Source organism: Suncus etruscus, chromosome X (genome assembly GCF_024139225.1).
Source record: "Suncus etruscus isolate mSunEtr1 chromosome X, mSunEtr1.pri.cur, whole genome shotgun sequence".
Classification (NCBI taxonomy): Eukaryota; Metazoa; Chordata; class Mammalia; order Eulipotyphla; family Soricidae; genus Suncus; species Suncus etruscus.
The window spans coordinates 53,903,432-53,918,730 of NC_064868.1; the positions used below are offsets into that span (position 1 = coordinate 53,903,432).

At 49.4% G+C, this 15,299-nt stretch overlaps 1 protein-coding gene across 1 annotated transcript; it reads right to left on the reverse strand.

Annotated features, from left to right (window-relative positions):
* Window positions 1-251: 251 nt before the first annotated feature.
* On the reverse strand, window positions 252-14,462 carry SUV39H1 (SUV39H1 histone lysine methyltransferase). The gene is made up of 6 exons (XM_049767286.1): window positions 14,210-14,462; window positions 11,281-11,426; window positions 9,459-10,121; window positions 2,477-2,623; window positions 2,265-2,394; window positions 252-1,651 (listed from the first exon to the last, which is right to left on the reverse strand). The coding sequence occupies exons 1-6, from the start codon at window positions 14,226-14,228 to the stop codon at window positions 1,518-1,520; spliced, it is 1,239 nt and encodes a 412-aa protein (XP_049623243.1). The 5' UTR covers window positions 14,229-14,462; the 3' UTR covers window positions 252-1,517.
* Between the last annotated feature and the right edge of the window lie 837 nt (window positions 14,463-15,299).

Below are 15,299 nucleotides of genomic sequence, written 5' to 3' on the forward strand. Positions count from 1 at the left end.
TTTGTTCTTGGCCCGGGATCATGGTTTGCCCATTTAGACAGCAATGAGCTTAGTTTGTGTTTTGTAGGCCATCTGAAATCTGAAGTTTATACTTTAGAGAACATGTTATTTATGACCAAGAAGTTACACTGATGCTGGTGACACAGTGTTGGAGTCAGACGGTGAGGTGAGGGGAAGCCTCACCTCAGTGCCCTAGTTCCCATCCTCGCAAGCCCACCCCCAGACCCAGGTTATCAGCCTCTAAATCTAGGTTTGTTCAAACAATTCATTTTTATTGATGCCTGCCCCCAAGTGGGGGACGGCCAAGGAAAATAGAACAAGAGAACCCAAACCCGTTTGTGCCTCGTTGGTCTGGGATGGGGGCACAGACAAAAGCACACACACAACAAAGCACATGCACAAATCTGGCATGTGGAGGAAGGGCACAAATTATAAAGGGGGCACTCTGGGTACAGGGAGTCAGGGGAGGTTTCCTGGAAAAGGCCTCACAGGAGAAGCAAAGGGCAAGGCAGCCATAATAGCCTTCACCTTCTGGACACTTGTGGGGAGGTAATTTTCAAGACGAGCAGGTCCAGGGGAGCACACAGGGAAGGGGGCTAGTGCTGGAGGGCAGCAACAAGGGCTTCCTGCTCACCTCAGATACCACTAGGTGATCCTACCCCTACTTCTAGCCTGTACTTTGCCTTCTGCCAAAGGAGCCCTCTCCTGGGATCCACCTCCAGTTTCCAAGGTTTCCCTGAGACATGGACCAGGTACTGTGCCCAGTGCCTGATACCTTACCAATGTACATTTTTGTCCTAAGAGCTATCTCAAACCTCCCTATGTCTCAGGTCCTAGCTCTGAATAGTCCCAACAATTGTCATATCCTATAACAGTGTTTCTAGCACCTTCTGAACTCCAGAGAGCCCTTGGGGCCTGCCTCTGTGTCACTCGTTAGTTGACCACACAAGTAACCCACCTTCCCTCAGAGACCTGTGGGCAGCCATCTTTCAGATACATAGCCCTGAAAGGGGAGCCTCTAGGTCTGAGGCAAACACTAGCCAGCATGCAGGCATAAAGAGAAACAACCAATAAAGCCTCCCTTGTGGGTGATAAAGAAATGGGGTTGGGGCATTGACTGGGATATCAATAAAACTGAGGTACCTCCTCACAGGGCTCTAGGAAAGGGACTTACATCAGACCCACTCAGGCTTCAGGTAAAACAGGTACAAAACCAAACATGTTTCTGGTTGAAGCTGGGCTGGGGCACACCCCTACACCACCCTCATACTCTGTGTGTCCCAACTCCTAAAATAATGGTGCTGGAAGAAAGAAAATAACAGAAAAACTTCAGTTGAAGGTTAAGCAGGAGGTGAGGACAGGGACCTCCTAGGAATTCGCACTCACTCAGAGCCCAGGCAGAGGATGGCAGGAGACCCTGGAACTCATTCCTTAGACAGGAGACAGCAATGGGGTAGGGGAGGTCATGGAAGGGCACTGTAGGCCTCCACCATCAGTCTCACTTCAGATATCAAAGGCTAAAAGAGGTATTTGCGGCAGGATTCAGTCCCACACTTGCATTCAATACGGACCCGCTTCTTGGGGGAGCCAGGGAGCGTGGCCAGGCCAAAGTTGGAGTCCATGCGAGTGCTCTCCATGTCCACGGGGTCTACTGCAGGGTCACAGCCAAGAAGGAGTGGGTTAGAAGGCCACAGTCCCTACTCCAGGAGACCCAGGGACCTGGGGGGACACTCTGGATTTGAATAAGGATGCGGGGGTTGGGTGTGGGACCAGGATCAGGGATTAGTACTGGAAGGGTGCTCCAGAGTTAAAAAACCAGCCAGATGGGGGTTGGTGGGAGGGGCTGCTTAGAAAGCAGGAGCCAGGAATGAAAGGGTTAACCAGGGCATCCAAAGAGAGACCTAAAATGCCCCCACCAGTGTCCATACCCCCCATCCTGTCCTAGTGTCTTAGGATTGGCTGGCTCATTTGTCACAAAGTGGCTGGAGATCCAGGGTGGCCCAAGATTCAGAATGGGGAAGCCCAAAGTGGCTAAAGTGTGAGGAGAATTGGGAGACCAAGAGAACCTCATACAAGTTTGGAATCTGGACTCTGGAGCCAAACATCCTCCCCAGAGAATCTGGGAAGCCACCTGAGGCTGGGAATAAAAGTACTCCTTCTCAGGGTCCTAGAGGGGAGACTGAGATCAGCAGGAATCTCTTTATGTTCTCTGAAGTAAGGGGGCATCATGTCCCAGGTCCCATGACCCTGTCCCTGGTCCCCACCTTGCATGTTGTAATCAAATGTGAGCTCCTCGCCTGCCCGGATGGTTCTGGTTGCAAAGAAAGCAATGCGGGGCAGCCGCTCATCAAGGTTGTCAATGAAGACGTTGTACACCTGGAGGTTGGGGTCACACTGGGCGAGAGAGAATAGCAAGCATGTGAGGGGAGGCCCCTCAGTCCCCACCCAACCCCCTACCTGCTGACAGGGTACCCACACTGTGGTTGACAAAGTGGGAGATGTTGCCATAGTAGGCGGCATCCACGGTGTACACATCCTCCACGTAGTCCAGGTCGAAGAGGTAGGTAGTGCCCTGGCGGTCATAGATCTGGCCCCGCCGTTCTGCCTCCTCTGAGGTAATGATCTATGGAGATGGACCATGGTGGGACAGAGATGGCTTTAGAAAGCCACCTTGGCTCTGGATCCCCAGCCTGGCCACCTCCCATTCCTACCCAACAAGAGCAGAGAGGATGGAAAGGATCTGTGTCCCCCTCTTCCAGATGGGCCAGTCCTGAAGCATGAGTGCCCAGATACACAGTACAGACAGTGCAAGGGCAGGAAAGGGCTGAAGAGTAGGGAAGGTGCTAGCCTTGTACACAGCCTATCCCAGTTTGATCCTTGAGCCTCACCAGAGCCAGGAGTGACCACATCACCACCCAAACCAAGCACATGCATACACAGGCCAGGAAAACAAGGACAGAATGAGAAGATTGGCCTGGGACATGGGAACACTGAGTGATTGGGAAATGATTTGAACAAGTACAGCAGAGGCAACACTGGAAATCACACAACTTCAACATAGAAACCTGGGTCCAGAAAGAAGCTGAGAGGTCAGAAATGGAAACAGAGGGCTGAGGCCCAAACTTCCAGCAAGCTGGCAGCTCTTCCTCAGCACAGATGCTGCACAGTGCCAAACACTGTGGGTGAAGAACTCCCTGATAAATGTCACACCTGTTCTCAAAATGAGTGGCTGAACCCCAACGTGTCCTTTTCTCCCAAATGAGTTTCCATTTTTTCCCAACTTTTGAGGTCAAGCACAGCCTTCAGATCTTTGCTAAACACAGTAGGCCCACCCTTCTCTGGGTGCTGATTTCCCCAGGTACTCAGAAAGACTTGTCCTTCTTGCCTGGGCTTCATTCTACCTCTGCATCTCCCCCAGTCCTGCCCTGGGCAAGAGCAGTCACTGCTCTTGATTTTTTTTAAGCCAGCGACATGCAACATGGCCTCCATGCTAGCAGTGCTCCCACAAATCTCTTAAACATGCACTAGCCCCATCCCTTATTCCCACTTGAGACCTGCTGCCCCACCCCACTCCCCTGCTGACACTAGACACAAACCTAAAGGCCCCAAAGAGCTCCTTGGATGCCTTCCTCCACACCTTTTCTTTAGGGAGGGCAGCACACCCAGCAGTGTTCAGAGCTTACTCCTTGCTCTGCACTCAGGGATCAGTCTTGACAGTTTTCGGGGTACCATATAGGGTGCCATGGATTGAACCCAGGTCAGCTGCATGCACATCAAGTGCCTACCCATTGTGCTATCTCTCCAGTCCCACACCCTACCGCTAAGTGAGACAGTCTGTCAACTGCCATATCCTTGAGCATGGATGACCCCACCTGTGTCTTCCCTGTCTCCTACAGGCCTGGTCCCCTGCATTCCAGACTCTAGACCATGCCATGTGAACCAATGGATGCCTTTACACCACCAGAAAAGATACTGAGAACTGTCCCTTACTCTGGTGTGAAGGGCATAAGCTCAGGGCTTACTCTAAGCACTCTGCTCAGGGATCAATCCTAGCACAGCCATATGGGGTGACAGAGATACTCCTCCCACCATACTATCTCTTTGGTCTGGAGTCATTTCATAATGAACCTGCCCCCCCACTTTTTGGTTTTGTTTTTGGGTACACGTGGTGATACTCAGGACTTACTTCTGGCTTTGACCTCAGAGATCATTCCTGGAGGGCTCGAAGGACCATATAGGATGCAGGGATTGAACCTGGGTCACTTATGTGCAAGAGAAGTACCTTACCCACTATAGTATCTGCCCTTCCCCCATTTTTTGTCTGATGACTCATCCAGTGAACTTTTTGATTTGGGGCTATCCCCAGTAATACTCAGGGATTACTTGTGGCTCTCTGCTTAGAGGTTATTCTTGGAAGGGCTTGGGGGACCCTATTTGATGGCAGGGATCTAACTCAAGCTCAGTCAAGCACCCTGCCTATTTTAGTATCTCTCTAATATCTCATCTAATGGATTTTTCCCTTAAGCTTCTGGCTACACCCAGCTGTGGCTTTTCCCAGTTGGATGCTTGTGATGTGAAGAATGGGAGGTAATGCTATACAGTGCTGGTGGAGTTTGCTACATAGCACAGGGGATGGAATTCATACTTCCCACCTGGAGTCTGTGATCCTACAGTGGATTTTTAGGAGGCCCATTCTGTGCCTGGGCTGAACATTCAGAGGAACCATAGTACTGCTGGGAAATCCAGAAACCAGGCTAGGTTCCTACCCTTAAGAGCCTTTTGGTTGGTTGAGAGAATCATAGGGCCCAGTCCCAACCCTCCAGGTAACCTGTGGTTGACTTGTCCAGATCTCCACAGGGCAAGACACTCATCAGGAAATAGAGTCACAATGGTTGGATGGACAAGGTGCCACATCCAAAGTCATCTGCAGAGTATAGTAGAGCCATAGCAAGAGGTTGCAGAGTAGGGGCATTCCTGACAGCATCACTGGGAGGCATGTTTAGCAAGATTAGCCTTTCAGCACCTCCCAATTATCACAGGCTCTAACTGGCAGCTCAATTGCTTCTATAAGACTTCCTGGCCTCCAGGTACTCCTTCCCCCCTCCTACATCCTCTAGGACATCAGGCAGGAGCCCAGGATAAAAATGCAGCCCTCCTGGGCTCAGCAAAGCTGGGTGAGATCTATGCCATCTCTGTAGGTCTCCCTCACCCAGAGCCCCACAGATTCCCTCCTCCATCTTCTGGATCTGTCCCTACCTGTTCCCCAGTCTCCTTTGGAATGAGTCACACACTACACCCTCCAGGTACATACTCCTTCTGAGTCCCATTCCAGACTGGCTCATCCACCTAGAACCCAGGGGAGGAAAGCACTATTCCCGTAATTCCTTTAGATTAAAGAGTGCAGCTTTGGGGGAGGGGGGCAGTGGGTAGATTAAGAACAGAAGCTTCAGAGCTGGGTGCTGCTCTGCCTGCTCTGGAATCTGGACTGTTCTCTCTTGGTGTCTGGTCCTCAGCTCAATTTGGCCAAAGACTTGGCAACACAGCTACCGTATTTTCCGGCATATAAGACGACTTTTGAAACAAAAAAGTCAACCGAAAATCGGGGGTCGTCTTATACGCGGAGTATATCCCGAAAAATGTTTCAATAAGCTGCTAAACGTTGTCTGAATGTTGCCACAAATTTTCCAACTTGATCTTGCACCAATCACTGCAAGGCTGCTCGGACCGCCTCTCTAACTCAGCCAATCCAAGCAGGCTTTTTATGCATGCAAATTAGACAATGCTCTGGACCCGAATCTACACTGTCAAAAGCCTGCTCAGATTGGCCAGAGTCAGAGAGGAAGTCTATTACAGTATAACCTCTGAACCTTCGCTTGTTGTGATTGGCTCACTGTGGTACATACAGTTGCAGCACAGGAACGTTCTGTCTGATACAGCAAATATAGACCTAAACCTATATTTTAACTGCAAAATTAGGGGGTCTTCTTATATGCCGGCAAATACCGTATCTTATACTTCATGAGGTGGGCTGTTTATAGACCACAAGCCTCTTCAGGGCCTTAAATTGTTGCAAAAACACAATGGAACAGCCAGTGATAATCTGAGACTGTTCTGGGGTTTTGTTTTTGTTTTGTTTGGTTTGGGTTTTTGGTTTTTGGCTTTTGGGCCACACCTGGTGGCGCTTGGGGGTTACTCTGGCTATGCGCTCAGACTCCTGGCTATGTGCTCAGGGGTTACTCCTGGCTCTGGGGACCATATGGGATGCCAGAGATTGAACCCAGGTCTGTCCTGAGTCAGCCGCTTGCAAGGCAAATGCCCTACAGCTGTACGCTATTGCTTCGGTCCTTTTGGTTTTTGTGTCATACACAGTGTTACTCAGGACTTATTCCTGGCTCTACACTCAGGATCATTCTTGTGGGGGTTGGTGACAATACAGAGTGCTGGGGATCAAACCTGGGTTTGGCCACATTCAAGAAAAGTACCCAACCTACTGTACTATCTCTTTTATTTAAGAAGGTGAGCAACCCCACCCCACCACCCTTGAACTAAGTGAGGAATAACCTGCTCTTGTGACAATCTACCCATGCCACTATTTTCGTAAGAAAATACCAGATAGGGGATGTTAAACAAACTCATTCAAGTCAGCACCTCTTCCCGCAATGGTGTTTAGAAATATTCACACAAGCAAGTTAATCAGACTACAAATAAACTGACTTGGGTGAGGACCAGATTCTGTAACCAGAGAGAAGTGTTACAGAAAACTTTATCTGAGCAGCCTGGGAATTTGTGAATTGTATACTGTTGTGTCCAACTTTTTTGATCGAATCTGCTGTGTACTGGACACAACACAAGCTCTACCTTTGGGGGCCTCACCCAATTTAACCCAGTTAACTCACAGCACAAGGGGGGTGAAGTGGATGCTCTCATTACATCCATTTTACAAGTCAAGAAACCGAGGCTCAAAGAAGTGACAGCCCTCTTTCTCTCGCCTTCCTTCCCCTCTCTCCCTCTCCCTTCTTGCCTTTTCATTTTCTCTTTTCTTTTTCCACTTTATCTCTCTTTCCTTTGTTTCCTCTTTTTTGTTGTTTTTATATATTTTTTTGTTTTGTTTTGTCTTTTGCTTTTTGGTCACACCCGGCAGTGCTCAGGGATTACTCCTAAGAGACAAAAGAAGAAAAAAAATAGAAAAAAAAGAAGTGACAGCCAAGGGGCCTGAGAGATAGCATGGAGGTAGGGCGTTTGCCTTGCATGCAGAAGGACAGTAGTTCGAATCCTAGTATCCCATATGGTCCCCCGTGCCTACCAGGAGAGATTTCTGAGCTCTTGCTCAAGAGTAGCCCGAGCGCTGCCTGGTGTGACCCAAAAACAAACAAAAAAGAAGTGACAGCCAAGTGGTGCAGCGGATGCAGCCTCAAGCTGTCACTCTCCAGAATCCACTTAAGCAGCTATCAGGTAAGAGGACAGCAGAGTTTGGACCTGGCAGTGTTTTGGGGTCTATGCCATCTGTCATATGGAGTTTTCACAAGTCTAAGTGTCTTGGAGATGCTCTAAGTCACTGAATGTACCAGAAGGGAGGCCAAGAAATAACTCTAAGGTGAATCTATGGAACTGAAGATATAGTACAGGGGTAAAAGCACTTGCTAGCATGTGGCAAACCTCAATTTAATTCCCAGCATCATATATGGTCTCTTAGCCCCACCAGAAGTGTAACCGGAGCACAAAATCAGGAATAAGCCCTGAGAACCACAGAGTATGGCTCAAATTACCCTAAAAGAGAATGAGTGAAGGGTGAGAAGACAGGTAACAAGGAAATGGAAGATGTCTAAAATCCCTGTTACAGTGAGGCACAGTAAGAACATGGGAGTAGACTGAGAAGGTGGCTTTGGGCACCTCCAGTGAGCATACTCTCTCCCCTCTCCATGGCACAGAAAGCTGTCTTTTAAGATGATTAGGACATTGGGGGTGCTCTGCTATGGGCTTTCTCAAGGATTGTCAGGGTTCTTATGGTGTCTGGACCCCTCCTTGCCTCATGCCTGTTAATGTCAACACTTCCTCTACAGTGTCCATGGGGCCCTTTCTGTCCCTTCAGAAACCTATCACATCCCTCAGAAGGGAGGTATTTCAGGATGTCCTGTGGACAGGTATACTCAGAGATTTAAGTGTTCCAGGTCAAGGCTGCTAAACGTCCCCATAAAACAGTGTGTCCCACTACAGTCTTAGAACATGGACCCCTTCTATCACAGACACCTGCTAGTTGCTCCCACAATCGCTTTCATTCACCACCTGGGAACACAGGTAATTCTATTTCCTAGATGTATTCAGCAAAGCCAATGATTCAGTGCCAGGAAGTGGGGGTGTGCAGAAGCTCTGGCACATTAGGAACTTCCTCTTCTCCCCCAGGTTTGCTGCATGCCAAACAATGCTGAAATAAGAGGGCCAAGAGGCCCAGAAATGGCACAAAAGGAGACAAGAGCCTAGACAGATATGCCATCATCAGAATATACACTCCCACCCCAGCCCTGCTGCAGGGTTTTAGAGGCCGACCAATGGCTTCTTTTTCCTAATTGTTGGGTCATACCCAGCAGTGTTCAAGGGTAGGAGTCCTGGCTCTACGCTCAGAAATCACCCCTGTCAGGCTCGGGGACCATATGAGATGCTGGGGATAGAACCCAGGTCATCCACATGCAAGGCAAATGCCCTACCACTGTGCTATTGCTCCAGCCTCACCAATGGGCTTCTTCGAATGTGCAAAGCCACTAAGTAAGATCTGGGGGCTGTGTGGTTAGGAGCCAACCTGCCAAATACATCCAGTTTTGTTTCAGTCTGTTGCAATTCTAGAACAGTCAACCTCCATGATGCATGTCAACCTGCTACCCAAAGCACAGCTGAGGAAATGAAGCTACTCCCAGAAAACATAGATCAGACGCTTTTTACAGAAGACACATAGAACAAAAAACATAGCCACCACAGAGTAATGCTTTCTGGTATGTACTCTATCCTTCCATGCCAGATATGCTTAAAAAGTCAACATAGTGAACTAGAGAGACAGTACAGTGGGCAGGGTGCTCCCCTTACACATGAATAACCCAATTAGATCCCTGGCACTCCATAGTCACAAGCAACGCTGGAGTTATTCCTAAGCATAGAGAGACAGGAATGAGTCCTGATCACCACCTGGTGTGGCCCCAAAACCAATAATGAAGGCTACACCATCTGGAAGTATTTTGATGTACCTCAAAAGGCCACCACATGGCTGCCTACTATGCCTCAGCTTGGAAGATTCACCCTTGCCAGTGTGTCTCTATCATGTCTGGGTTAACCCCATCCCAACATCTCCCCTGAAGAAGCACGGATGCGGCCAGGGCACACAGTGAGGGAAGCTGAATGCACACGTAGGAACACAGAGAGGAGAGAGAAGATGCAAGCATCAGTTCACACACACAGGCTAGTCTCCCTACCTCTCCTACATACTCCATGACGAAACTATTCTTGCGGATCTTCTCTAGGGTGCGGACACCCCAGCCACGGCCATCATTTGTGCGGAAGATACAGAGGTCATAGCGGATGCCCTTCTGCACCACACGGTTCGGACAGTCATAGCCACAGTGGCAGCGTGAGTTGCACTCATAAATGGGCAGTCCAGCTCGAAGGCGTACCTGGCCCTGGTCATTATAGGCAAACTTGTGCAGGGATGCCCCAGGGCAGCAGCCTTCAACCGGCTCCAACAGACAGTCGTGGCACTCGCAGCCCAGAGCAACCTGGTTAAGGGTGATACCCTCACCCACACGGTACTCATTGATGTACACAAAGGCCCGTGGGGGCCCATCCAAGTCCACTTCGTTCTCCACAGTGATGCGTCCCATGTGGCTGCGTTTGGCATTGAGCTCTTGCTCCCAGTGCTGTAGTGCCTGCCTCTGCTTGGCCTTCTGTACCAGGTAGCTGGCCAAGCTGGGGTCAAGGTGCCGGGGTGGCTTGGAACGCCGATGACGCTGAAGCAGCTCTCTTTCTAAGTCCTTGTGGAACTGCTTGAGAATACGCACGCACTTGAGATTCTGCCGGGGCTCCCAGGTACTCTCTGAATCTGGGTATCCACGCCATTTTACCAAATAATACTCCTGTTCCTGTGGGGGATCAGGAAGGTGGGAACAATAAGATGCTTGGGTTAGTCCTACTGGGATTTACATTTCAAAACCTCTAGCCACCTACTCCCTCCCTTTATCTAGAAGAAACACACAAAGGACCAAAAGCCAACCTCACTCTTCCCCAGTATCAGCTCCTTCCTTCCAATGATAGCTCCAACTCCTGAAGTTGTCCTTGACTCTTTTTTTCCCACACTTCCCACATCCACTTTCGGATGTCATTCTAAATCTGTCCACTTCACTCACTACCACCACTGCCATCACTCCAGCATATCCCACAATAGCCTCCTTATGGGACATCTTTGCGGTCTCCTTGCATCAGCTCTTACCCACAACCTTTTCGTTTGCAACACAACAGCCAGATGGGTCTTTTTCTGGGAGAGTGGCAAGAAAAGCCAGGGTTTAACTTCACAATTTCTCTCTATATATATCAGGGCAGGAATCCTGAAGCAGCTACTCCCTCACAGTGTAGCCCCAGGCAGGCAAGCTATTTAAATTTTGGTATCCAGTGCGGGGTGAGGTTCTTTACTGTAGGCAATTCTTATTTTTAGCAACTTGGATCATAACTGATTTAATCCTTACAACTCTGTATAACAGAGACAACTAATCACTCCCACAGATGAGGAAAATATACGTACAGAAAACTGTGGTAAACGCTCTGTAGTTACAGTTAGGATTTAAACCCAAGTATACTGGCTCCAGACTGTTCCCTTCACTACACTGCCATACCTTTTCTGGCACTGATAACAATTCCCAGTATTAGGGTGGGGCAGGAGGTTAATTGAGTTTCCCCAAAGCAAGGATGTGTCTGGCACACTGACAGAACTCAATAACCATTAACTATACTATGTCCACATCCGAGCTCAACCTCTGAATCTCTGCAACTGGTTTATGTTCTTGGGAATCTGGGAAAACAGATTTGGGAATTCATTCTTGACTTCTGCCTTCCTTGGGTAATGTATCCACCTGTCAAAATGGGAATGCTATGAAGGCTCAATAGCCTTTGTTTCCAAATCAGAAGAGATATGCCTTTGGAAACCAGCTCGAGCAGTAAAAGGCAGAGAGAGAGCAGGAAGCTAGTTTCCTTGAGGTCCCAGCTTCCCCTCCTCCAAGGCTCATTAGACAACGCCTCCAGACTTACTCGGATCTTCTTGTAATCACACAGGTATTCTACTTCAAAGTCATAGAGGTTCCTCTTGGTGATGCCAAGTGCAGGGCAGGAGAGTTTGGCCAGACGGCATAAGTCCTGAAGCTGATTCAATGAAGATTTGCAGCACACACTGCAGCCTAGGACATGATGAACAGAAAGAATGATTTATGGGGCATACTAACAGACGAGGGAGCCAAGGAATCCCAAAGCCTCTCAGGAGCTTCCCAAGGACTGCCCCATGAATCTATAATTTTATTCAGAAGCCTTCTCAAAGCTTTAAATTGTTTCTTAAACAAGAAAAAATATGACAAGACTATAACAAGAGATAGTAGTGCTAGTAGGGCATTTGTCTTGCACACACCTGACCCAAGTTCAATCCCTGGCACTCCATCGAGTCCCAGAAGTCCTACAAGGAGTGATCTTTGAGGGCAGATCCAGGAGTATGCCACCTAAACACTGCCAAGTGTGACTCAGAAAACAAAAAAGTGCCAGTATTGCTTTGTCCCCAGCTACCACTGAACAGTGCACATCCAGGGCCGGAGAGATAGCACAAAGGTAAGGCATTTGCCTTACATGGAGAAGAACGGTGGTTCGAATCCCGGCATCCCATATGGTCCCCCAAGCCTGCCAGGGGCAATTTCTGAGCTTGGAGCCAGGAGTAACCCCTGAGTGCTGCCAAGTGTGACCCCCCCCAAAAAAAGAACCAGTGCACATCCAAATGAGAGCATCTGCTGTGTAGTTCAGCAAACCATCTGTTCCCAGGACTTTCAACTCCTCTTCTATACAATTAAAAAACAGTCTTGGGTTCAGGACCTAATCACCTTTCTTTAGGCAAAATAGTGTGAATAACCTCTCGAAGTAGGGTACTTTACCCAAAGGAAGCGTGGGTGGGGATGAGAATCAAACTTCAAGGGCACCAAAGGAAAGTGGAACTGGAAAGACTGGTCTACAATTCCTTATCTCAAACTCCTGGGGCCAGATGTGATATGTAATTCAATTTGTTTCGAATCTCACAGGTACAGTTCTGGATACATCCCCATACTATTGCCTAACAATCCTGGTATGGTCAAGGGCTTCAAGGCCTAATCAAACACAGTAAGAAAGTTAAGTAGTAGAGATGGAGTACAGGGCCCGGAGAGATAGCACAGCGGCGTTTGCCTTGCAAGCAGCCGATCCAGGACCAAAGGTGGTTGGTTCGAATCCCGGTGTCCCATATGGTCCCCCGTGCCTGCCAGGAGCTATTTCTGAGCAGACAGCCAGGAGTAACCCCTGAACACCGCTGGGTGTGGCCCAAAAATCACAAAAAAAAAAAGAGATGGAGTACAGCGGGTAGGGAGCTTGCCTTCTGTGCACCAAACCTAGGTTAGATTCCCAGCATCCGAGATCCCTGCTAGGAGTTATTTATGAGTGTAGAGCCAGGAGTAACATCTGAGCATCACCTGGTGTGGCCCAAAACAAACAAACAAACAAACAAAACAAGCAAAAAGAAATCAATTCTGAATTTATACATTCAGTGAGAGAAATAAAGGCGTTATCAGAAAGTTGGAGATAGCACAGACACTTTACTTTCACACAGTTCAGATGCCTGGCAGAACAGGAATGACTGAGTCAAGAACAGTCCCAAAGTACTGCTGGGTGTAGCCCAAAAACCCAACAAAGGTAGTGGCACTGAAAGCGCACTGTTAAGGGCCAAATATTTTCAGTATAAATATTTTTTTGGTTTTTGGGCCACACCCGTTTGATGCTCAGGGGTTCCTCCTGGCTAAGCACTTAGAAATCGCTCCGGGGTTGGGGGACCATATGGGACGACGGTGCATCCAACCCCGATCCGTCGCGCGCAAGGCAGACGCCTTTCGTTCTGTGCCACCGCTCCAGCCCCACAGTACACAGTTTTTAAGACTTTGAATCCAAAATACATTTTCAAGGGAGCACTAGAAGCCATTTTATCTAGTCCCCTCTCAAAACCCACATTATTGTCATCTTTGCCTCAGATTATTTCTTTAAGATACTTAAGAGTTGATGCCACTGTAAATTAATCCAGTATAACACAACTTCAACTGGCGAGAAATACACTAGCTGTTAAGATTCACCAAATTCTTTCCTGGACATTTCCTCACTCACTCCACTTTTAGGAATTAGTGGCTTTTCAACCAATACGCACTTTTCCATCTCCACAAGATGTCTCTTCCTTTTCAAGCCTCTTTAATTTGAACTTGAAACAACCACCGTCACCATCACACACCCGGAAAAGAGCTCCAAAGCGAGCCTTCAACTGCTGGTTCTCTACGGACCTACTCACGGGTTTCTATGTACCCCCCTCCCCAATTTGTGGAACCCACCCTCCCAGCCACTTTCTGCCAAGGAAGGCCCCGAGAAACGCACTCCTTTCCCCCGTCACGCAGGGGGAGTCCGAGTCTACAGTTACGGCCCCTTCCTCCCCCCTCTCCGTCGGAGAGTCTCTAACAGTCTGCAAACACTTAATAGTTCACTAACCCCCAAGGGGACGCCGTCCTTAACTCGAAGAGCTCCAACCCTTTCCCTTCGTCCCCTTCCGGAGTCTAGCGTGGAAAGCCGGCGGGTAACGGTCACTGGCTGCGGCCCTTTTTCCCGCGCGCGCGTGCGGCCTTCCGATAAGCCCCGACGCGGCGCGTCTTCTCCCGTCGCGACCTAAACCGCGCGCCCCCTCCGGTGTCCCCCGTGGAGCCCCTTAACTTAGCGTTCAGAGGCAAACGTCCCTTTCCCTCAGCCCCGCCCAGCCCCGCGCCCCGCTCTGCGCTCCCTCAGCCCCAAGCTTTCGGCTCCAGGTTCCCGGCTCCTAGGTCTACGCGGCCAGACGCCGAGACTCCGAGGTGGCCACACTCCCCCTCCTGCCCACCCAGCCCGGCCCACGGGGCCGAGCCCGCCGCCGCCACTACTTCACCTTTTAAATTTTCCGCCATCTTTCTCCACAGCTAACTACATTCAGGCCTAGGCAGCCTCGCGAGAAAAGAGGTCGCGCAGGCGTGGCCGGCAAGCGCAGACTATTGGCAAAGTGTTCCGGGAGCTGCACAGCCGCGCCCACCAATCAGCGGGCTTTTGTCAGGCCCCGCCCTACTTCCACGCTTGTTAGCGTCCACTGGTCTGTCTGTGAGGTTATCAGCGAATCAAGTCAGCCTGCCTTGCGCAGGAGCGAGGCAAATTCTCCTTCCTGTCAGACCCCAATTTTCCTCCGTCATTCAGTCAGTCACCACATTTTAACTGTGACTACGCCATCACCACACACAACTCTACCATCTGACTTAGTAGGGCGGCATCACAGCTGACTGGCTTAAGTCGAACTCCCAACCCCACTTCACTGTCGACGGCAATTGCCATTTTTGGGCTGATCCAGCTGACAGACACTGAGCCACTTGCCATTCTCTTCTGCTATACCTTCTCCACAGGAGCAGATCTATTGACCCTTGCCGAGACCAGCTTTATATTGGTGACGGGAGACTCAGCTCAGGTTCTGTAAGCCTCAACAAACAGTCAGGCCCTCAGCGAGGCCCATAATGCCTGTCATCATCCATACCTAGTTGAAGCCTCCTTAAGTAGTTCCATTCTACTTTGTCAGTCCTCAGATTCACGTCCCTTCTTTTTAAGCCCGAGATCCAGCAGTTATTTCCCAGTAATGACATCAACTAAATCTCCAGGTGTCCTTTCAGTGGGGTCAGCAAATCTCATTTCTCAGCAGGTGATGCCTACCAAGGGAGTCTTGCCAGTCAGTTTCTGCAGACACTTTGGGCCATGGATAAGCTATACTACTTGACTTGCACAGCCAACCCAGGTTCAAACTCCAACATTCTATATGACACCCCCCCGATCCTGCCAGGCCTCCAGATGCTATGAATCTATCACTGTAAAGCCACTGAAGCAGGGAGCCAAACTGATCTGTCAATTGATCAACTGGCCTGTGACTTTCTTCAGTCTGCTCCTCACTACATTGTCAGTAGCTAATACTTCCAAACAGCTGAGCACACAGAACAAGCAAG